Below are 23,897 nucleotides of genomic sequence, written 5' to 3'. Positions count from 1 at the left end.
GTAAACAGGGAACGACTGTTTCTGGGGATTTCAAGCATCGATGGTTCCTTCCGTTACAGAACAGGTGGCCACCATCCTTGAAGGCGTTTGGCAATGATTGCTAATGCTCAGAGGGGGATTTGAGCGGACAGAGGCCGGGAGCTAGAGAGCCCAGAAGAGGAAAACGAACAGACAACGCCGATTGGATTAAAAGCCACAGAATGACAGAGACAAAATATATAAGGATTGAGCGAAGGCGCAACTAAGAAAAAAAGAAAAAAATAGGAGGCTAAGCCAAAGCAGGAAGCTAAGGCGAAAGAGAGCAGCACAAAAAGGGAAGGCAAAAAGAACGCAGAGCTAATGTGCAGAGTAGCCGAGTGGAGTCACTTGGAAGTCAAGTGAAAAGCCCGAGAGCTGTCATTTGCAGAGAGCCAGAGCGAGAGCCGAGGGCCAGAAAGCCGAGAGCTTCAGAGCCAGGGAGAGATGGTGTTCTGAGCCCATTGTTCCTGTGTAAAACAGTGGATTTGAGCCAAGAGCTTGTAAAAGGACTTTGCCATAATCCCAGAGAGCCTAGTCGAGTTGACTAGAGCTCAAGGAGATGTAGCCCAAGAGTTTTGGGTGAACTCCACATTAATTTGCTGTCTTATGTGTGATGCTTGTTGCTGCATTGTTCACTGTTATATGCTTTATATTAGTTTAAACAAAATCATTTACAACACATAAACAATTTAAACAAACATAAGCATACACCCATTATTTCCAAGCACATATTTAATTCCACATTGGTTAATCATAAAGACTTGGGGATATTTAAGCTTTGGAAGTGGGAGAGGTTCTTGTAAGTTTGCCAAAGAAGCCTAAGTGCCCCATTTTCAGATCAGTTCCACAAGGGTGTCAATGCAATTTTCCCCTCTAGTGTTTCAATGTTCTCACCAGGTTCAACCCCTTCCTCCTCATCATACATTGGGTCACTCATATGGGGACTACTATTCTCTTCTTCTTCTTCTTTTTCCCTTCTATTCCTACTCCCTTGCCATCACGAAAACCGAAAGTGGAATGATACATATAAGCCAAAAAAATACCATCTTGGAATATGAATATAGGTGGTGGACAACCTGCAAATAAATGAGCAAGAAGAAAAAATGGGAAAGAGCAGGAGAGGGAGGAGAGAAAATACAAAAAACAATGACAAAAAAATGAGGGAGTTTGGGATTTGCACTTACCTCTTTAGCTCTTGTAGATGGAAGCCCTTCTTTACTCCTCCAAGCTCCTCCTCCTTCAATGATCCTAGCTCCGCCTTCACTCCTCCAAGCTCTCCTCAACTCTCTCTTCTCCTCTCTTTCTCGTCTCTTCTTCAAGCTCTCTTCTCCTCTCTTCTCCAAGCTCTCCAAAAACATAAGAGTGAGCAAATGAGAGGTGAAAAGGAATTTTATCCTTTTCATTCCATCCCTAACCCAACACTAACCCACCCCCAACCCAACTTGAGCCAAAAGAAGATAAAGAAAAAAAATAGTTTAAGTGGGCCGCATGACAGAACCGGCAGGTGGGCTCACGGAAGTGGTCAAGATTTACCCAGAAGTGGCCCCGATCCGCCCTCTGAAACGTGAAAAGCCAAGCCCTAGCTCTGGGATCAAAACTTGCCCTGCCATCCCCAAGACTAGTACCTCATAAGGTCAAAACAAAATATTTGAGTGAAAATACTTTCTTTGATCCTTCCCCACCTTGTCTAGGGTAAGAATATCATTGGATGCTACATACTTTCCTCATACCCTAGACCGGGTCCACTTGGCCCCATGTGGTTCTGCTCCTTTAAAGATCATTCTTTAAAAACCATCCGGGATACCAATTCTAACAAGGATTTTGGGGATTGGGGAACTCCTTACAAGTCTTATCCCATAAAACCTAACCCTCAAAATCTTCTCTTCCTTTCCCTAGAATACATAGTACCTTGCTTAGGAATCATGCAAGCTCCATCCTTCAAACTTTTCTGTGAAAGGGTTTGTTTGGGTCACTCATATCCATTAACTTATCATTCATTAGTGACTCCATACATATCGGGTCTCCTCCCATCGGTGAAAGTCCAAAGTAGAAGGGAGCCTTAGCTAAGGTGACAGTGGGCTAAGTCTCCATTTGTTTCCCTTGGGCTAGCATTTGCCCTTTAGGGATCCCCCTTAGGTCCCGTGCTAGTTTGAGCAGTAACATGTACCAAACATGTTGATATACATTGCCACTTCATCAGACAACTTGTAGAGAATGGATCTATTGAGCTTCAGTATTGCCCCATAGAGGACTAAACTATAGACATTCTCACCAAGTCTTTGGGTCTTCAAAAATATGTAAAATTCCAGGTTAAGATTGGTGTAGTTAGTAGATTGACCATTAAGGGAAGGTGTTGAAGTAAATATTAGCTTCATTAGATATTAAACTTAGACATTAAGACAGTCAATTTGACTTTAGGTTATTTAATGTTTTTATGTCTTATGTCACTTTACTGTGTTTCTCGGTCTATTCTACATTCACAAAGTGGATTGAATCGACGTGCTTGTAATCTTATACAAGAAAGCTTTTGCTTTCTCTTTCGAGGTATCTTGATTTCTTTATGTGCTTGATATTTTTAGTAGTAGCATGTGTCCTAGGGTTTTAACAACCATAATAAATATTAAATATAGGCAGGGCCAAGGGGCATCATTTCCTTATTGACTAAAAGAGCCATGCCTCTACTTATGTTAATGGAGGGACAAGTTGAGGCACCTGTAAAAAGGGTTTTTGGACACTGGGACGAGCTCATTTTCATCCTCTTCCGCATGGTATGTTGACTGAGTCAGTAAGTTCAACTTGCAGAGTGTGAGTTTGACTCATTGGACCCTCGATATATGTGTGAACATGGCATGGATGAGCTCATTTTCATCCTCTTACCTCACTCTTTATATTTTTGTTCCTGCTGAGTTTTTGCAGTGTTTTTTCCTGAGTTGAGTCAAACTCTTGAATCTTTTGCCTTGCTGATTCATGTCTGATGAGCATCCAGTGCCTTGCTGCTATGTGTAAATATTATAACCTGTTAAATGGTTGAATGTGAGGGCTGAGGTAGCCCAGTTTCATATCAAGCTTTAGCATAAGAAATGTCAACATTAAACATCAGAAGCTTCACCTAATAATGGCACCCTGAAGGAGAATAAACAGATACTGCATTCTGACCCTTGAAAAGCCTAGACAAAGTTTCCAAATACCAATAAACAAAAGAACATAAAGACAGTGGAAGTTCATTGTCATTACATGTCTCATGGGACAGTGTCAGTGATATAGCTGCCGCATGCAGGTCTGCCCACTGAGCATCAACCCTGTAAATCTGAGTGCTCATGAATATAGGTTGAAAGGATTAGTGTCTTTGCAGCCCAACTGGCAGCAAGACTGTATATTTGTCATTTTGGATATGAGGAGATATATTAGAAGTTAACATCTTTGCATTTTACAGTTTCCCATGCAAGAGCAGACAGCCAATTTTGGCCCCAGGCATCAGGGCTAGGGTCACCCTAGTAGGAACTGGAAATTTGGGGTGCTGAGCCAATGTTACAAGTTGTAGAGTATTCCATAGGAGAAGCTATGAATTAACATATACTATTGTTGAGCATCTTGCATAGAAAATAGGCTTTAGCACACAGGGATGCAAAGCCATTCTGTTGGGAAAATTTGAGTTATCAAAAGGCTATTATATCTGCAAATCTTGTACAATGGCCTGAGCAGGGAATCAAGGGGTGATCCATAAATGGAAGCCCTTTACACTTGAGATCTGTTAGATTATTTGGATATAGTTTGTCTTCTTTGGAGCCAAGCATCTATCATTTGATAGGCTGTAATTTGGATCTGCATGCCTTGCATGCCAACAGGGTCACTGTCCCATAGCAGCAAAAGACATGCAGAGTGAATGGGATGAGCCAAGCTTTTGCTTCAATTTGGAGGATGTTCAAATGTTATCCAGAGATGCCTCTTGTCAATATGAGTAGAATGAACTTGCGTCTAATCCTGAACTAGAATACCACCATTGAGATCCAAATACCCTTCCCTGCACAGTACCCCCCAAAAACTCGCAAAATTTAACCAATTTTGTAGGGCTTTGTTCTCGATAGTAAAGATGGGAGGCAACAACTCCAGAAGCTCCGATAATTCTGTCAAACTTTGTAAGCATGCAACTCGTTGTTCCTACTCTGGTCTTCTTGTCTGTTTCATGTGGTCTTGTTTTATCCATTTTTTTTATAGTTTTTGGCACCTGTGTTTTATGGTATTTGTCCAATGGCATACTTGTCAATTGAAAGATTGTCTTTTCCTGGATGGAGGCGACTACAGAGATTTGGTTTATAACTTTAGTTATATAGCTTAGACAATTCAAAGCGAAGTTAAACTTACTGCACACAGTTCTGGAAAAGGGGGTAAGGGGATCAAAGCAGGAAAAAGGTTTCCAAGGTTCTTCACTCTAGTGTGCAAAGTGCCTGTCAGAATTCCCTTGGCAAATAAGGGATCATTAGCGTCCAACTATCAAACAAAACTACTACATATATCATTCCAATGGATATTTGAGTAAAGTATTTTAGAGGGTCATCATTTGTGAAGTAACTATACCCCTAAAGTTATTTGCATCAAGCAGCGCACCAACAGGTATAAGACTTGGCATTGCATCAAGCAGTGCACCAACAGCTATAAGACTTGGCATTGCATCAAGCAGCACACCAACAGGTATAAGACTTGGCATTGCCTTGATCGATTCATCACTGTTAAAGAGCAGGGGATGGCAATCATTGATGTCAGAGATCAAGTTGCTTTGTTACCCTAGTAGTATGCAAATGCTACTGTGATTGGAGTGAAGCAGCAATAGAAAAAAAAGTGAAGTTAGAAAGCATTATACTAAATAAAAATTATCTTGGACCTACCCATGTTCATATGAGGTAATTGGTGCACTCTGATCTGGAAGGAATATCTTGCAGTTCACTCAATCGTACAAGGAACTGAGGTATCATTATACCGATTTTAACCCATGGTCTGCTTCCTCCAGTCCCTTCTCCAGGTTTTGGTGTTCTATATGATCTGCATAATATATGACATACTAACTAGCATACAGGTTCAGGTGAGTGCAACGCTGAATACCCTGTCATTTGGTCTTCATCTACCTCAGGCAATATGAATTGCTTGGTACTAGCGCCTCTATTGGTAAATTTCCTATTTTAGTAGGTTCTTACCAAATCAATAGCTTATTAGCCATATTAACAGTGATTCAGATGATTCTAGGCACAGCATAGTTGAGTTGCTTCACTGCATATTCCAGAAGTGGAGGTAAGATCAATCCCAATACAATTTGTAATGCCAACATTAATGTTGTTTAGGCTTTGTAAGGGAATTGGAAGATACAATTTCTTCAGTTAGGCATTTCACTCCCCAAAGTTACTTGAATTGGTCCTGACTTTGGAAAGTTGATATTTACGAATTTAGAAAAATACACGTGGCAACAAAGAAAATCTTCAAACATAGTTTAAAATGACAGAAAATGAAGTTTGAATTGACTTTGTGGTGGGCCTCTTTCATATACACAACTTGGACTTTCTTCCTCCCCATTGTGTTAATCAGATTGGTGTCTTTTATTTTTCTAGTATTCCATGATCGAGTTGCTGACATTCTTATTTGTGCAGAGGAAGAAGAAAGACGGAGGCAAGAAGCTTCCGATGGGAATAATGAAGCTGCTGAAGAAGATGAAGAAAGTTGAGTGTTCGAGAAGGTGGCACTTTATCATTTGGACATACGAAAGCTCTAGTGGCATGCTGGTTTGTAAATCTGCAGTTATTATAATTTAGAACTGATTGCTCTACTCTTAATCCACGTTCATGGACTGGTTCATGATTGCTTTACTCTCCATGTAATTACATCATACATGTACTGGTTTGAGATCCGAATCCTATATTACAGCTCCCACTCTCTCTTCTGTCCTGCCTATATGCATAAATTTGAGTAGACACCAAATTTGACACTGGCTTATGTAAGTAGTTTGGGTTCAATTTAAGCATGATAAGAGTTTGTTCTGTAACATAGAAAAACACACCAACAATTAAAAGCATTGCTAAGTATCATAAATACAAACACATAATAAACAAAATTGTATATGGGCAAGTCTGAAGAAAGTCAAAACAGTTATACCACGGCAGAAATACATTTGTTTTGTTTTCTTCTGACACTATCCTGTTAGGGATTTGTGTTAAAAGCCTCAATAGAAATTTCGAGGTCAAATCAAGCAAGGGCATTTTGAGGTTGTTCTGCAACATATATAGACATAATTAGGATTGAAAAGATTTGTTGGCAATCTATACAATTTCATAAAACACCATCTTGTGCAGATTTTGAATGTAATTGTTGGAGAAATCGGTAACACCAATGTTGCTAAATGGTCAAAACCCATTTTAAAGAAGTGCAGAGTATCTTACGAAATGTTTATTCAAAACAATTAAATTTAACTAATTGCAACATGCCAAAAAGCTATCACTGAAGTTTCACATATAATGTATTATGAAATAAGTTTAGGATATTCCTGCCCCATTTTATTGAATATTGGATATAATTGCTGGTCATTATTATTTTCACCAATGGATCTCTTTGCTGATAACCAATTGGAAGAAGTCAAAGAAGGTTATGCCGACCAAGTTTCATATATAATGTATTTTGCAATAAGCTTGGGTTACTCTTGGAATATTGGACATTATTGCTGGTCATTGTTATTCTTTTCACCAATGGATCTCTTTGCTGATAACCAATTTAGAGAAGTCAAAGAAGGCTATGGCAGAACCATGTTTAATCACTAAATGATTTCTTATATGTCATGCCTTTTGGTGTGAAGAGTGCCCCTAATTAAATAGCTATCTTTGTTGATTTTCTAGTGCTAATTAGAAAAACACGAATTTCTGCATCTGGTAATTACTTCCAATGATATGTGATATTACTTTAGCACACACCAGAACATCACTAATCAATTATACTCAGAAAATTTAACTGTAAATGCAATGGAAACAATAAATATTACAGTAGAATAGCCATGCCTAGTAGACACCAAAATTTTTCCCGGGGAAACTTAAACACGAGAGAAAACCCAACAATCTTTTTCTAGGAGAAATTGTTCAGTTCAGCAAAAGTACAATCTGATATTTAGAAGTCAAACTTTGTCAGCCCATACCAGAAATACAACACTGGTTAAACCTTGTCAAACAGGTCGACAGCAAATCAGCTCGGTCAAACTGCCTAGAAGTACTCTGTCAAACAGTCAAACAATGTGGCCACACATGCGAGGTCAAACTTGGTCAACCACATGTCAAACAGATCACAGAGCAGCTTAGTCAATGCAGGTCAAACAGACTTCAGAAAATTCGGTCAACGTTGGTCAGAACAGATCTCAGAAAGTCCTGGTCAGCATTGGTCAACACTGGTCGAACTTTGGCTGTCTAAAAAATTCTGCTCGTTAGAAACTTCGGCCTCTTCCTCAGATTGCTTCCCACATGTGAGATAAATATGTGAATGAGTGAGGAAATGAGAAGTTCAAGTCTCTTTTTATGGTGATTTTGGGGTGCCCAAGTGGCACGTCTCTTTGTTGGGCCAACCTATACTTTTGGGGTCAACTTGAGCAAATTAAATTTAAAGTTAAAATTTATTTTATTTTCTTTTCATGAGCTGACTTGTTTAGCTAGGGAATACCTCCCAGAACTACCCAAAAATCAACACTCCCTCTTAGCTAGGGAGGTATTCTCTTTAACTTTCTCAAATGCCCACTTCGCTGAAAATTTCCCCATCCCAAGAAAAGATTGAATGGGCATGCTATGTTAATGTATACATCCACTTCATGTTCTATTCTAGAACCATGTGGAAAACACCCTGCATTAGCATCATGCAAAAGATCTAGTCACCCACTAGCCAAATACCCTTTGGCAATATGGTCAAATGCCCCCTGATCAAGGTAAACGCAAAACTAGTCTTGGGTCACCCACTAAACAAGCTGTCACTTGGAACTAGGTCAATTCTCCTTGACGAATGGTGAAACCCTGGGCCCATTTACCATTCCCCCATTTCATTACATGGCACTTGAATGGTAAAAATACTTGCTCGATGCTTTGAGACACTCACTCTACCCACTAGCTAAGTAACCCTTGACAATATGGTTAGAACCCTCTAACCTAGGGAGCATTTTGGGCCCTGATGCTATTTGAACCATTCTTCCTAGCCACATTACATGGCATTCAGTGAATACCCTTGACCTAGGGAGAATATCTGCTCTGATGTTACAACAAAAACATTCCCTCTCAATGAAGGAGACATTCTCAACCACTTCAAGTTTGTCCTTGAAGTATACAAACTTCATTTGGTACAAAGGCTTTGTGAGAATGTCAACAACTTGCTAGTTCGTAGAAATGTAGGCTCCTTTTTGTACCATGTCTTAGATGTAGTGGTACTCGATCTCAATGTGCTTCGACTTGTCATGGAAAACTAGATTTGCCAAAAGCTTTACATAGGTTTGATTGCCACAATGTATCATGGTCTTCTCCAACACTTGATCAAATAGTCATGTGAGCATCTTTTGAACCCACACTGCTTCACAATTCGTTGTAGCGCTGAGTGTGACAAATATCTGCTTCTTGCTCTTCCAGGATATCATAGCAAAACCCAAACTGAAACAATTCCCTGATGTGATTTTCTTGTCTTCGTCACTTCCTGCCCAATCAGAATTTGTGTATCCCTACAGTTGTACTTCACCATTTGAGACATATCTCAATCCATAACTGATTGTACCACACATATTTTGTTGAAGAATGTAACTAGGTTCGGCCTTCATATTTATATTTGAGTCATTATGAAATGTATTTATCAAAGAATGAAAAAGAAAATTTTATTATTATTACAATGATTTATTAAAGCATGGGTTTCATGCTTGGGTCATCATCTTATAGGTCAAAGTCCTCATTGAGGACTTCTAGGTTTTATATCGAGTCATTAGAGTCATTGTCCATTCAATGAGACCCTTGGGCTTTTGAATCATGTAAAACGAATTATTATTCAGTCAAATATGTAATTTGTCACCTGCCCTTGCTTGATGAAGCTAGCCTACAAGAGGATAATTCGACCCACAGAAGAGGCTATATATACAAGTGCATTTCGATCTATTTGCTCACCAACTCAACAAGTCCGATACACAAGAAGGAAGGACAAAAAAGTGCGAAGTTCAAGGATAAGAAAGAAGAATTGCAGAAGAAGAACAAGTCAAAGCTTTTGGGCTATCTCTCTCTCTCTTTTGTATGAAGTTACTCGGCTGTTGCTGGGGTCGAAGATCCACTGCTAGGGAGGTCGAAATTTTGGAGTTGCCAGGTCAAAGTTCTGCTGTTGCATAGGTCGAAGTTCTGTTACTGGATAGGTCGAAGTTCTGTTGCTGGATAGGTTGAAGTTCTACTGTTGTAGGGTTGAAGATCTAGAATGAAGTCGCTGAAAGGAAGGGTTGACTTGGTGATTGGAGGAAGTTTGTGTCTAGGTCAAAGAGTCTTGGATTATCTCGTCTTAACTACTAAAGGAAGAAGTTTGACTAGTTTTTTCCCTAGATAAAGGTTTTCCCTGGCTGAGTGCCTACATCTTTGGTCTCTTGTTCTAGTGATCTTCATACACACATAATTTGGTAATTGCTTGATGAAAGATAATATAATAAAGAAGCAAAATAATGCAACATAATTCACAAATAATTATCAAGAAGGAGAAATGAATCCCTAATACTACTATCGCTGATTTATCAACATATCTCAACACATGCTTTGCCACAATCCAATGTACATGCCTAGGTTCCACCATGAACTAGCTCATAGTGTTCACTACAAAGCAAATATTGTTGGAAACACTGAGGGGAGGGGGGGGTGTGAATAAATATTTCTTTTTACAATTGTTATTTTTACCAGTTAAGATCACTTAGATAAAACACAAAACGAATAACAAGATGAATAATTTTATTAATAAGATTGCCGATGACTCTAATCCTCTTTACAACGAATCAAGTACATTAATGTTCAGGGCTCCAACCCTAGATGAAGACTTCAATATTCAATTTACCAGGCTCCCTAAAGCACCAACTTGGTCTTCTTGAGGACTCCAATTCTCTAGGGCTCCAACCCTCTCAGCTATCCAACTTCGTCTTCTTGAGGACTCCAATCCTCTAGGGTTCCAACCCACTGCTTCAGATCTTCAGTATGAATTCAATGGTTCTTCAAGGCTTCCAATGTCTTCTGCAACAAGCCCTGACATATTTTCAAGTTCACCTTCAACAATGCCCCCACTTAACTCATCAATGTCAACTTTATCAACCACAAAACGTGTCTTCACAACTCTTCATAATACCCAAGCAACATCCTTCAAGGTTACTTCATGAGGGCTTCAATCATGCATCAAAGGTCTCTACTAACGCCTCCAAGATCAGCTTCACAAAAGTCTTCAATAGGTCTTCAACATTGCTTGTCAGATACTCTCCAAGATATGTGAGCTTTTAGATGACTCTCCAAAGTATGTTCAAGAATATCCTCAAGAATCCAAGCTTCAAGCAGGTCTCAAAGAGGCTCCAACCTAGTTTCTCTTGAATCACTTCAAAGAATTCAAATACTGCTTCACACTGCTATCCAAATGACTTCAATGTTGCTACAATAAGCTTCTCTTCAATCTTAATTAATGTCAATATGAGGCTCTAACCTCCACAATCAATGTCAATATGAAGCTGCAATCAATCATAATTCTTCAAGGAATGTGATACTTGATGACTTCTTCCAGCTCTTCAAAAATCCATAGGTTGAATGTGCTTGTCACAAGTTTGTAATGATTTATTCGAATTGTGTTTGCTACAGGTCCAAGAAGTTTGTGACAAACATGCTCCTTCCACAGGTCACAAAGGTTGGGTTTCAATCTTCTTTATAGGTCTGAGATGACTGAGCTAAATACGCCTTCACCATAAGTCACAAAGAGCGAGCTTGAACTGCTTCTTACAGGTCCGATTCACCTACAGGAGGCTGAGCATTGGACAAAGATACAAAGGCGAATTCTACAGGAGTAAAGACTCCTTCCTTAGGTTGATTTTAGGCCCAAAATCTGAAGTCTGCAATAGTTTTTCCACAGGGCCAAAGAACGTAGTAGTCTTGATAATTATAAGTCCGAGCTCCTGGAACTTCGTGGTCTGCAACAAGGCCGAAATTATAGAGCTACATGATCAAGCTCTTTAGGATTTTGTCCACAAGTTCTGATATGCTACTTTTCACAAGTTTTGAAGTTGCTATTGTCAGAAAATCCGAGGCTACTGTTGTCCAAATGATTCGATGATACAAAGGTTTTACACTCCCGATTTGTGTTTTCCTTAATCCCTTAGGTTCACGAGTTGTGAAATCCTTGGGTCTTTGCAATTTTTAATTACCAAAAGGTTTGATAGATGCACAAAATCTCCAAGAATCTCCCACAGAATCTGCAATCAAGTCCCTTTGTATTCTTCTTGATCTTCTTCTTCAAGTTCATGAGATGTGAACTTTGATTTTTTCTTCTTCTGTTGATTGACCAAGATACTTGTCTTCAAACGAGTTGAATCACTTTGCTTTTATATAGATTCAATGAGTGGAGATGTCACCTTGTGTTGAGGCCGAACTATAGTTGTTGAAGCCGACTTATGCAGTGATGATTTTTAATTTTGTTTGGGGAGATTTCAATAAGATAGTTAGGGATTGTCGCTATTTTAATAGGATGGGTTTGTCGTTGAATATGAGTAGTCTAATAGGATGGTTAGTATAATAGGAATAGGATAAGGGTTTTTTATTATAGAAATAGGAATAGGTTGTATTAAATAAATTAGGGAATTTGTTTATAGGATTTAATTGCTTTTGTAGGAAACAAGGACTAGGGTTAGGGAAACTAGGAGACTAGAGTTAATAAGGAACAAGGAACAAGAAATTATGGTTTCTTAATAAGGACTAGGGTTTGATAGAGTTAGGGTTTTTATTAATCATATGCATGGACCATGCTAGGGTTTGTACTTAGGATCTTAGAGATGAACTTAGGGTTAGGGTTTTCTCGAATTAGGGTTTCACCATATTGACATCAATGACAGCTTTACAAACAATCTCCCTCTTTGTCATTGATGACATTATCTCACTTTGTCAGTGTTCTCTGCCCCTTTGACATCAATGGCAAATGAGGTGTTTTTCCTGACAATGTTTTATCAAGTGCTTCCCCTGTTGACAATATCTCACTTTGTCAGTGTTCTCTCCCCCTTTGACATCAATGGAAAATGAGGTGTTTTTCCTAACAATGTTTTATCAAGTGCTTCCCCTGTCAAGCATCTCCTTGTCCATGTCATCTTGATGCTTCATCTTCTTGATTGACATAGTCCTTCTCCCTTTATTTATCAAGGATAGTTCTTCAAGATAAGTATGTTGCTCCCCCTATCATCATGCTGGTCTTTAAATCATAGATCTCCTTCTGCTGACATATTGTTAGACCAATGCTCCCCCTAACTATATGCATGACCTTCTTATGATGCCCTTGAAATGATCAACAACAATTATTGATGCCTTGAGCATATTTAATATGCCCTTCTTCTTGTGCAACCTCCTTCCTTTTCCAAACTTCTGTGACCCTTTTCCCTTGCTTGCTTGATGATTCTTTCGATTGTCTAGGGACCCACTTCAATTTGCAATCTCTAGCTAAATGTCCAATATTATGGCATTTGAAGCATTCAGTTTTGTACATGAATGATGGAGCACAATCTCTGTTGGTAAGTACATTGGAGTATCTCTTTGCACCTAAAGTCCTCCTTGTTATAAGCCCTGCAATCCTTTGCCATACGCCCAAAATTTGTACTAGAGTAACAATGACCAAAAAATATAGTATGATACCTAGAAACTGAGGATTGCCATTCTGCATCTCTGAAATTGTTCTACCTCAAAGTTCCTTGATAATATTTATTGCTACTTACAACATCAACATTTCTTCTTGGAGCATAGGTCTTTCCGATGTCATTTTGGCTCTTTTCCTTGCTTTTGCTAGAGATGGGGGTATTAGCACAACTTTGAAGCTTCTCCATGTTATTGTCTTTTGATGCATTAGGATTTGCATCATTTTTGCTAGAAGATTCACCTGCATAACCAAGACCAGATTTATCAAGAGGAGACCTTTGACGACTTAGGATATCATCCAAGGTTTGAGAACTCTTTAGATTCTTTTTGAGTTGATCAACTTCTTTCCTTAGAGAAACAATCTCTTCTTTCATCTTTTCACATTCTTCATCTTTCTTTGCTAGTTGGTTCTCCATTTCTTCCCTCATCCTTATTGCTTCACATGTTTGGTCCTTAAGAGAGATGACATCTAATTTCAATTTGAAGATCTTTTCATCTTTTTCTTTTAATCGACATGTCATGACATTTCTTTCATTTTCTGCTTTATCAATTTGTCCTTCCAAGAGGACTAAACCTTCCATTACATTTGCAGCTCCTTGTGCTTGTTTCTTCGATTCTTCTAGTTGAGCTTTAAGGGAGGAGACTTCTTTCTTATATTGACCAATTTCTGCTTCAAATTTGCTCAAATCCTCAAGTCTTTGTCCAAGATGATTTGACTGATTATCTTACCTTGTTTTTGTCCAATTGACTTGTCATGGAGATGACTTCTTCATTATGCCTTTTCTCAAACTGATGCAATTCCTCCTTAAGCTTGGTGAGATCCTTATCCTTTTCTTGTACTTCATGCTTTAAAAGAATAAATTCCTTCCTTGTTTTGTCAAGGTCATGATCAACTTCATGTACCTGCGTCTTGAGTTCCTCATTTTTCTTATTTAATCTGCTTATTTCTTCTAGAGCAACTTCAAGTTTTTCCTTGAGATCTTCTTCATTTTCTTCATCTTCTAGGTCTTCATTAGTGTCTTTATGTACCTCCTTTGAACCTTGATTAACTTCATGTTTTTGCCCACCATCTTCTATATTTGAGGTCATGAGCAAAAGTCCTTTTGAATGAAGATCTTGAAGATTTTCCCAAAACTTTTTTGCTGAAGAGTATTTCTTCATCTTGACTTTAATAGGATCTGGTAAACTACTCAAGATTTCCTTAATTGCTCTTTCATTATATTCCTTGGACTCCTCTTCAATTGTGCTTCTGGTAACCACCGATTCCTAGATTTTAGGGCCTTGAGCCATAAAAAAGAATTTCATTCTTTGCTTCCATGACTCATAGTTTGTCCCATCAAACAATGGAGCTTTCCCAACTTTATTTGCTTCTGTTTTCATGGTTGAAGAAGAGACTCTTTAAAAGGATTAGAGGTTTTCTTCCTTAGCTTTGCCATTTGTGTTCTAAGGATCTACCTTCCAAATGATATACTGTGAGTGAAGGTACTGGCTCTGAAACCAATTGTTGGAAATACTAGGGGGGGTGAATCAATATTTCTTTTTACAATTGTTATTTTTACCAGTTAAGATCACTTAGATAAAACACAAAATGAACAATAACAAGATAAATAATTTTATTAATAAGATTGACGAGGACTCCAATCTTCTTTACAACAAATCAAGTACAATAATGTTCAGGGCTCCAACCCTAGATGAAGACTCCAATCTTCAATTTACCAGGCTCCAACATGTACTTTGCCAAATACCAACTTGGTCTTCTTGAGGACTCCAATACTTTAGGGCTCCATCCCTCTCAGTTGGCTCAGGCTCCAACTTGGTCTTCTCGAGGACTCCAATCTTCTAGGGTTCCAACACACTGCATCAGATTTTCAATATGAATTCAATGGTTCTTCAAGGTTTCCAATGTCTTTTGCAACAAGCCCTGGCAGTGTCTTCCAGTTCACCTTCAACAATGCTTGTCTCAAGATACTCTCCAAGGAATGTGAGCTTCTAGATGACTCTCTAAAGTATTTTCAAGAGTATCATCCAGAATCCAACCTTCAAGCAGGTATCAAAGAGGCTCCAACCTGGTTTCTCTTGAACCACTTCAAAGAATTCAAACACTGCTTCACACTGTTATCCAAATGGCTTCAATGTTGCTACAATAAGCTTCTCTTCAATCTTAATTAATGCCAATATGAGGTTCCAACTTCCACAATTACTATGAGGCTCCAACCTCCACAATCAATGTCAATATGAAGCTGCAATCAATCAGAATTCTTCAAGGAAAGTGATACCTGATGGCTTCTTCCAACTCTTCAAAAATCCATAGGTTGAATGTGCTTGTTGTGAAAATTTCTGAATCTAGACACAGAAATCCTACTGCAGTTACTGGTTTAGCATCTCCTACTTGTTATTTCATTCAACAAGATATTTAATTTATAAACAGTGATGAAAAACACTACTGCAGACTACATTGACATACAAATCATAAACTGAAACAATAGATGAGACAAACACACAAGGGACACCGTTATTTTTGGACAACACGTCCCCGGAAAAATCCAATGCGGGAAAAACGATGCAACAAATAGAGGGTTTGTATTATTAAGCAAGCAAAATCTGAGTACAACAGGTTGCCTCTTACACTGGCTAACCTTATAGAGAAATCACGGCAACAAGAAATACATTTGAGGGTTTACCTCGTTCCCTAAGTCACAGACAATCCAATGAGTAATTTGACCCTCCCGGAAAAAACACGGTGAAGTCGCTGCGCAATCACTGCGTGGGCCAGCGTCTTGCCTCTAGAAGACTGCGTCACCCTTTCCTCTGGATCGATTTGCTGGATGAAGACTGCTGTTCAGCCGTCTGGGCTCTGAACCTTGCTTCTCCAACAAAATCTCGGACTTATGACGAATACTCCGCACTTGCCACTACAAGAGTCCCTTTGGACTGCGTCAGCTCTGCGTGAGCCCCTCCTGGGCTGCGTATGACTTTGCATTGCCTCTACTGATGCTCAGGCTGCTTCTCTGCAACGTACTCTTTGGCTCGGAACTTCCTCTCCGATCCAAATCTCTACTTTTGCTCCTCTCACTGCAACTCAGATCACTTGTTCGATTTTCTTAGCAAACCACGCCCCAGAAAAATCGAATTGACTGATCAACTTGGTGTATCTCCAACTGACCCTCAAGCCTCTTATACTTTTCCTGTTGATGAATCAACGAGTGAGATTAAGTCCCTAATCAACGACTAACATTAAATTAGACTTGATCCTCGTTTCTTAGAAGCTTCTCACCCACATTTTCATTAATACCCATTAATATTTTTATTTTTCTAAGTTTAGATTTAGGAACCCCATTAAAAATATTAATTATTTTAATAAAACACAATCCGGGTGGAATTTTACCAAACAATTTCTGGGTCTTGGAGATCTCATGTGTTCTAGCCCCTCCAGAAAATTTCGGAGTTAGAGCACATTCGATGCTCTACCCAAAATCAACACTCCCTCTTAGTGAGGAATGTGATCTAGCAATACCTCCCAGCTGAAGTATCACATTGATCCATGGCATCGGTCCTCTGTGTTGCTAATGCTCGACTCGCTGCCCTTCATCCACTGCATTGTTGCCCATGGCACTACCAATGCCACTGCTGCATCTGTACTACAACTCCCTCTTAATATGTTGCATCATGTTGCCTATAGCGCTGCAACTGCTAACTGCTACACTGCAACTGCTAACTGCTGCACTGCAACTCAGTTGCTGAGAAGTAAGCAACTAAAAAAGTCACCCAAAGCTGACATGTTGGTCAGCGTGGATACCCCGTGATGTTGAAGCTACCTCTACTGCTAATCTGTGCTAACACTTTGATGCTACTGCGGTGCTGTTGTATTTGTGCTGTGCATCCCGCACTGTTGCAACACTCTATTGCGCTGCTTCAGACTTTGGCACTCTAGCTTTATCACTGTCGCTCCATCATCCCTTGCATCAATTGACTCTCGTCATTTTGCTACTGTCTTTAAGGGCTCCCATAGTCGTATGTGATCCAAGAGTTTGGGCACCTTAAGGATTCTGCCCCGGTGTAGTCCTCCAGACTACAACTCAATATCACCCCACCTCTTCTTTATAGGTGCATGAGCACTCATGATGCAATCCTCATCATCGTCCTCCTTGTCAGCTTTTGTTAGAGCAACCTCTGAGTCAGACTTCTCTTCCTTGCCCTTCTTCTGAGGGAACTGAGTGACGAAATGTCCCAGTTCCCCACATCTGAAGCATACGACTTTGGATATGTCTTTCTTTTTCCTCTTCTGCTGCCCTTGCTATCCTACTGATGTGAGAGTTGCATCCTCCACTTCCTCCTTAACTCTGATTCATTTGCCGCTACTTCCCGCCTTGGTTAACTGTTTGATTTCTTCCAGTCGAAGAGCTGCCCACATCTCCTCCCAACTGGGGAGAGAAGCCCTGCCCAAGATGCTCTAGACAAAGGTCTCCCAGTCTTCAGTGACTGCATTTAGGGCAATCTTGACCATGAACTCAGGATTTGGTGTAGACCCCACGGAAGTCAGTTGGTCTCGAATCCCTTGTAATCTGAGAAGGAAGGGATCGATTTCTTCTCCCTTCTGCATCTGGTACTGTCTTAGCTGATTCTCAAGCAACATCTTCCGTTGAACGAAAGTTCCCTCATACAAGGTGGTCAAGGCCTCCCACATTTCCCTTGCTGTGTCCTTTTCAGTGATATGTGGGACCACATGATCCTTAACCCCATCCGAGATCATGCACTTTGCCTTTGCTTGAGCCTCCTTGTATTTCTTGAGAGGTTCAACATCAACCAGAACATCAACTGCCTTCAAGGCATAATCCTTGATGCTTACTTCTCCAATACTGCTAGGATCCTGGCCTTCCAGATTACAAAGTTGGATGCTCCATCCAATCTGTCTTGATCCCCTAGTCCATTAACTGCCATCTTTGCTCAAATGAGTGTCGAACAAGTTCTCTTTTCCCTCTTTCGCCGCTGCCCAACAAAACTTGGATCTTGATTTCTTTGGCGCTAGAAATCCTCTAAGTAACAAGTTCCCTCTAGACTCCGTCTGAGTCTCGATTTCCTTCACGAAAATCCTTCTGCGAAACAATGTCAAATCACCCCTCTTCGATCCTCCTTTGTTACTTCTCAACAACCCGAATCTAGATTTCTTTGGTAAGAAATCTGTTAAGATAGTGACTCCCTCTACCTTGGTTCAGTCTCCTCAGACATTGTTCTACACCAGCAACAACAATGTCTGACCAACACCTCAGATATGACTTGCACTGCTCCTTTTGTCCCAGCAACTGAAGAATCTGAGCTCCTCAGGCTCTGCGTAGTCACTGCGTGAGCTAGATCAACTCCTCCTGGCCACTGTGTCACTCCTTCCTGGTCCAGAAAGATGACGTGGCTCTGCGTGAGCCTGATCTGCCCCTCTTTGCTTTTGCGCTGGCCTAGATAGCTGACGCAGTTACTACGTGGGCTCCTCCCAGCTACTGCATCACCCTCACCTGGCTCAAAATGCTGACGCAGGCACTGCATGAGCCTCTGCATCACTCTCCTTCTACGTCTCTGGTTCTGGAACAACGCTGTCACTCGGGACAACTACCTCTCTGCAACAGATTTGTTGGATCTCCTTGCTGATGGCTTTAGTATCCTATGATCTGCAATGCTCTGATACCATGTGAAAATTTCTGAATCTAGACACTGAAATCCTACTGCAGTGATTGGTTTAGCATCTATTACTTGTTATTTCATTCAACAAGTTATGAATTTATAAACAATGATGAAAAATACTACTGCAGACTACACTGACATACAAATCATAAACTGAAACAATAAATGAGACAAACACATAAGGGACACCGTTATTTTTGGAGAACACATCCTCGGAAAAACCTAATGCGGGAAAAACGGTGCAACAAAGAGAGGGTTTGTATTATTAAGCAAGTAGAATCTGAGTACAACATGTTGCCTCTCACATCGGCTAACCTTACAGAGAAATCACGACAACAAGAAATACATTCGAGGGTTTACCTCGTTCCCCAAGTCACAGCTGATCCAATGAGTGATCTGACCCTCTCGACAAACACTGCGAAGTCCCTGCGCAATCACTGCGTGGGCCAGCGTCTTGCCTCTAGAAGACTGCGTCACCCTTTCTGCTGGATCGATTTGTTGGATGAAGACTGCTATTCAACCCTTTGGGCTCAGAACCTTGCTTCTCCAGCGAAATATCGGACTTTTGACGAAGACTCTGCACTACGACTGCTAGAGTCCCTTTGGACTGCGTCAGCTCTACGTGAGCCCCTCCTGGGTTGCAGAGGCCTCTGCGTTGCCTCTACTGATGCTCAGGATGCCTCTCTGCCACATACTCTTTGACTCAGAACTTCCTCTTCTATCCAAATCTCTGTTTCTACCCTCACTGCGACTCATATCACTTGTTCAATTTTCTCAGCAAACCACACCCCATAAAAATTGAACTGACTAATCAACTTGGTGTATCTCCAACTGACCCTCAAGCCTCCTCTTATAATTTTCTTGTTGATGAATCAACGACTAAGATTAAGTCCCTAATCAACGACTAAGATTAAACTAGACTTGATCCTTGTCTCTTAGAAGCTTTTCACCCATATTTTCATTAATACCCATTAATATTTTTATTTTCCTAAGTTTAGACTTAGGAACCCCATTAAAAATATTAATTATTTTAATAAAACACAATCCGGGTGGAATTTCACCAAATGATTTCTGGGTCTTGGAGATCTCATGTGTTCTAGCCCCTCCACAAAATTTCGGAGCTAGAGCACATCTGATGCTACCCAAAATCAACACTTGTCACAAGTTTGTAATCACTGATTCGAATTGTGTTTGCTACAGTTCCAAGAAGTTTGTGACAAACATGCTCCTTCCATAGGTCAGAAAGGTCGGGTTTCAATTTTCTTTAGAGGTTCGAGATGACTAAGCTAAACACTCCTTGACCACATGCCATAAAGAGCGAGCTTGAACAAATTCTTAAAGTGTCTGATTCACCTATAGGAGGCCAAGCATCGGAAAAAGATACAAAGGCGAATTCTACAGGAGTGAAGACTCCTTCCTTAGGTCGATTTCAAGCCCGAAATTTGAAGTCTGCAATATGTTTTCCACATGGCCAAAGAACACAATAATCTTGATAATTATAAGTTCGAGCTCCTTCAACTTCGTGGTCTGCAACAAGGCTGAAATTATAGAGCTATAGGATCGAGCTCTTTGGGATTTTGTCCACAAGTTTTGATATGCTACTTTTCACAAGTTCTGAAGCTGCTACTGTCAGAAAATCAATGGCTATTGTTGTCCTAATAATTTGATGCTACAAATTTTCTACACTCCCAGTTTGTATTTTCCTTAATCCCTTAGGTTCATGAGTTGCGAAATCCTTAGGTCTCTGCAAATTTTAATTATCAAAGTGATAGATGCAAAAAATCTCCAAGAATCTCCCACAAAATTTGCAATCAAGTCCCTTTGTGTTCTTCTTGATCTTCTTCTTCAAGTTCCCGAGATGTGAACTTTGATTTTTTCTTCTTTTGTTGAATGATCGAGATACTTGTCTTCAAATAAGTTGAATCACTTTGGTTTTATACGGAGTCGATGAGTGGAGATGTCACCTTGTGGAGAGACCGACCTGTAGTTGTTGAAGCCGACTTATGCAGTGATGATTTTTAATTTTGTTTGGGGAGATTCCAATAAGATAGTTAGGGCTTGTCACTATTTTAATAGGATGGGCTTGTCGTTGGATAGGAGTAGTTCAATATGATGGTTAGTATAATAAGAACATGATAAGGGTTTTTTATTATAGAAATAGGAATAGGTTGTATTAAATAAATTAGGGAATTTGTTCATAGGATTTAATTTCTTTTGTAGGAAATAAGGACTAGGGTTAGGGAAACTAGGAGCCTAGAGTTAATAAGGAACAAGGAACAAGAAATTATGGTTTCTTAACAAGGACTAGGGTTTGATAGAGTTAGGGTTTTTATTAATCATATGCATGGACCATGCTAGGGTTTGTACTTAGGATCTTAGAGATGAACTTAGGGTTAGGGTTTTCTCAAATTAGGGTTTCACCATATTGACATCAATGACAACTTTACCAACAAATATAAGGTTTGGTATTAACCAAATACATCAAGGATTCAATAAATTGTTAATACATAGAGGAATCCACCAAATCTGAGTTAGAGCTTCTCAACTTCTTCAGATTGGTCACCATGAGAGTGGCCATGGACTTGTAGTCCATCATCCCAAATCTCTGAAGGATTGTAATAATATAATTCCCTTGAACAAGGAAGATCTCACTTGGCTTTTGCCACGCTTCTAATCCCAATTAGTAATGCAACAAACCTAGATCCTTCATCTTGAACTCAGAGGTCAACTCCCTCTTACACTGATTTATAAGATTTTCTGCTCTTGTAAAAAACAAGTCATCAACATGTAACAACAAGATCACAAGCTCACCTTTAACAACCTTGTAGTAAAGATTAGGATCGACATCACTCTTGGTGAAACCAAGACTCATCAGGTATCCATCAATCTGAGAATACCAAGCCCGAGGTGTCTGCTTGAGTTCGTACAATGCCTTCTTCTGTATGCAAACATTAGACTCCTTCTCATGTACCTCAAAGCCCTAAGGTTTCTCTATGGACACTTCTTCCTCATTCACTCCATTGAGGAAAAACAATTTTCACATCCATTTGATGCAATTCCAACCCATAGTAGAAGTAATAGAAATAATAGTTCTATTAGAAGTGTACCTGTCGACTGGAGTAAATGCCTCTTCATAGTCCTCTCCCTATTTCTGGGAGAACCCTCTTGCCACAAATCTCGCTTTGTACTTCTCTATATTGCCATCTACCACATGCTTGATCTTGTAGATCCACTTGGAAGTCACCACTGACTTCCCCTCAGGTCTCAACACAATTTTCCACACATCATTCTTCATAATGCACTGATATTCCTCCATCATGGCATCCTTCCAAACTTGTTGGCTTGTTGCCCCTCATAGTTGGATGGCTAAGATTGAATGATGTGACTCATCAGTGTTGCATACACTGAGTACTTCTTAGGACATTTGCTTTCCCCGAAAGTGCCACAGGGCGTTGCATGCTCCTATGCATCCTACAATGTACTTTGAAGCCATGCCGAACTCTTCTTGGATTCTAGGACAATGATCCTAAGTGGGTTCACTGGATTAATGGGTTCTTGATGATCTGAAGGATGTTCCATAGGCATATAAGGAATTCAAGCCACATCCTTGGGAGCCTCCTGCTCCTGATCATCATTAGAGACCCTTTGGATCTTTAGTAAGTTGTATTCTTCCACTCTACCTGACTGCCTACTCCCTTTGAACTGGAAGCTCTTCTAGTCATTTGGCATAGTTTTAGATGTATGTACAATTTCTTCCTCTCAAACACAAATCACTTGTTCTGAGTTTATGCTCAATGTTGGGAGAATCCTCTTGCCACAAATTTTGCTTCATTCTTCTTGATGCTTCCATCTGCTGCTAGGATCATTTCCTTGGCAACCTTCATGATATACTTGCAAACCTCATTAGGAGGCCATAGAAGAAATGATTATAACCAAGCAAAAGATACAAAGACAAGAGGCTGACCAAATATAAAGTAATAAATATGAAATAATTATCTTTTGATCTGAGGATTGTAGGGAATTGTCAACTCCCTCTTGATCCTTGCCTTCTTGCAGAAATCATTGAAATCCATTTACAATCTCATCAAGCTAGAAATGCTCATCCTCGTCCTCATCATCAACTACTAATGCATGTTGCTTTCCTTTCCTTCCTTGCATGAATTGTATGAGCTAGGGTTTCTTCATCCTCGAGTTATCCAACCACACCAAAGGCTCAACTGCAAGCTAAGACATCTTCATGTTAACAGGAAGATGAACCAAGTACAAACTCCATTGGTATTCGACACTCTAGGTCTTGTTCTAGGGTTTCACAAACCCTTAGGACCAAGACTTCAATACAAGTCATATCCTTCTAGACTTCTAGGGTTTATAAACCCTAAGACTTTCAAATTTCATTAACACCCTTTACAAGTCCAACAAACTTGTCATGTGCAAATTATCTTCCTATAGTCATGGAACCAATCATTGTCCCTTGAAAATAATTTGACATTGATCCATTACAGGATGCCATCATATCATCTCGAACCTTTGAATATCATTGAACATCTGTAAATCTCATCACTGAAACTTATTGCTATACGAAAAGTAGGTGAGGGAGGCTTTCTCCTTAGTTTCATCTGGATTTGGAGTAGCTTCCTTTTGCTGTCAGAACAAGCCCAATTCTTCTTATATGTTGCATCTCCCTCTTCCCGAGGTTTAACTATCTTTCCTTATGATCAAAGGATTTGGTCACAGATCAAATCGCAGAGTAGGTGTCTTCATGGGGGTGAACTTAATGGTCATTCGTCACCTTCTGAAACCATGTTGATTTTCTAGTGCTAATTAGATAAGCACAAATTTTTGCATCTAGTAATTAATTCCAATGATATACGATGTTATTTTAGCACACCCGAAAACATCATTAAGGAATTACACTTAAAAAATTCAACTGTAATGGAATAGAAACAATAAATATCACAATAGAATAACCATGCACAATAGACACCAAAATTTTGCCCATGGAAACCCAAACTCGAGAGAAAACCAAACAATATTTTTTAGGAGAAATTGTTTAGTTCAACAAAAGTACAATATGATATTTACAATTCAAGCTTGGTCAACACAGACCAAAAATACAACACTAGTCAAACCTGGTGAAATATGCCAAAATTCAGCCTTCTGCAACAACAAATTAGCTCAGTCAAACTACCTAGAAATACTCAGTCAAATAGTCAAACAATGTAGCCCACACATGCGTGGTCAAACTTGGTGAACCACTAGTCAAACAAATCACATAGTAGTTCGGTCAACGTAGGTCAAACATACTTGATAAAATTTGGTCAATGTTGG

General features: G+C 39.7%; 1 protein-coding gene across 1 annotated transcript in view; it reads left to right on the top strand.

Annotated features, from left to right (window-relative positions):
- LOC149220544 (uncharacterized) overlaps positions 1 to 5,934 on the top strand; it is a 41,034-nt gene extending 35,100 nt beyond the window's left edge. The window contains exon 5 of the mRNA XM_089384797.1: positions 5,655 to 5,934. Within this exon, the coding sequence (XP_089240923.1) occupies positions 5,655 to 5,728 (74 nt within the window). The 3' untranslated portion in view covers positions 5,729 to 5,934. The remainder of the gene's footprint in view (positions 1 to 5,654) is intronic.
- Positions 5,935 to 23,897: the final 17,963 nt, after the last annotated feature.

Source organism: Pinus tabuliformis, chromosome Q (assembly GCF_031772625.1).
Source record: "Pinus tabuliformis cultivar Carrire ecotype Pingquan chromosome Q, CPIR1, whole genome shotgun sequence".
Lineage (NCBI taxonomy): Eukaryota > Viridiplantae > Streptophyta > Pinopsida > Pinales > Pinaceae > Pinus > Pinus tabuliformis.
This window is presented reverse-complemented; position numbering and strand designations above follow the sequence as displayed.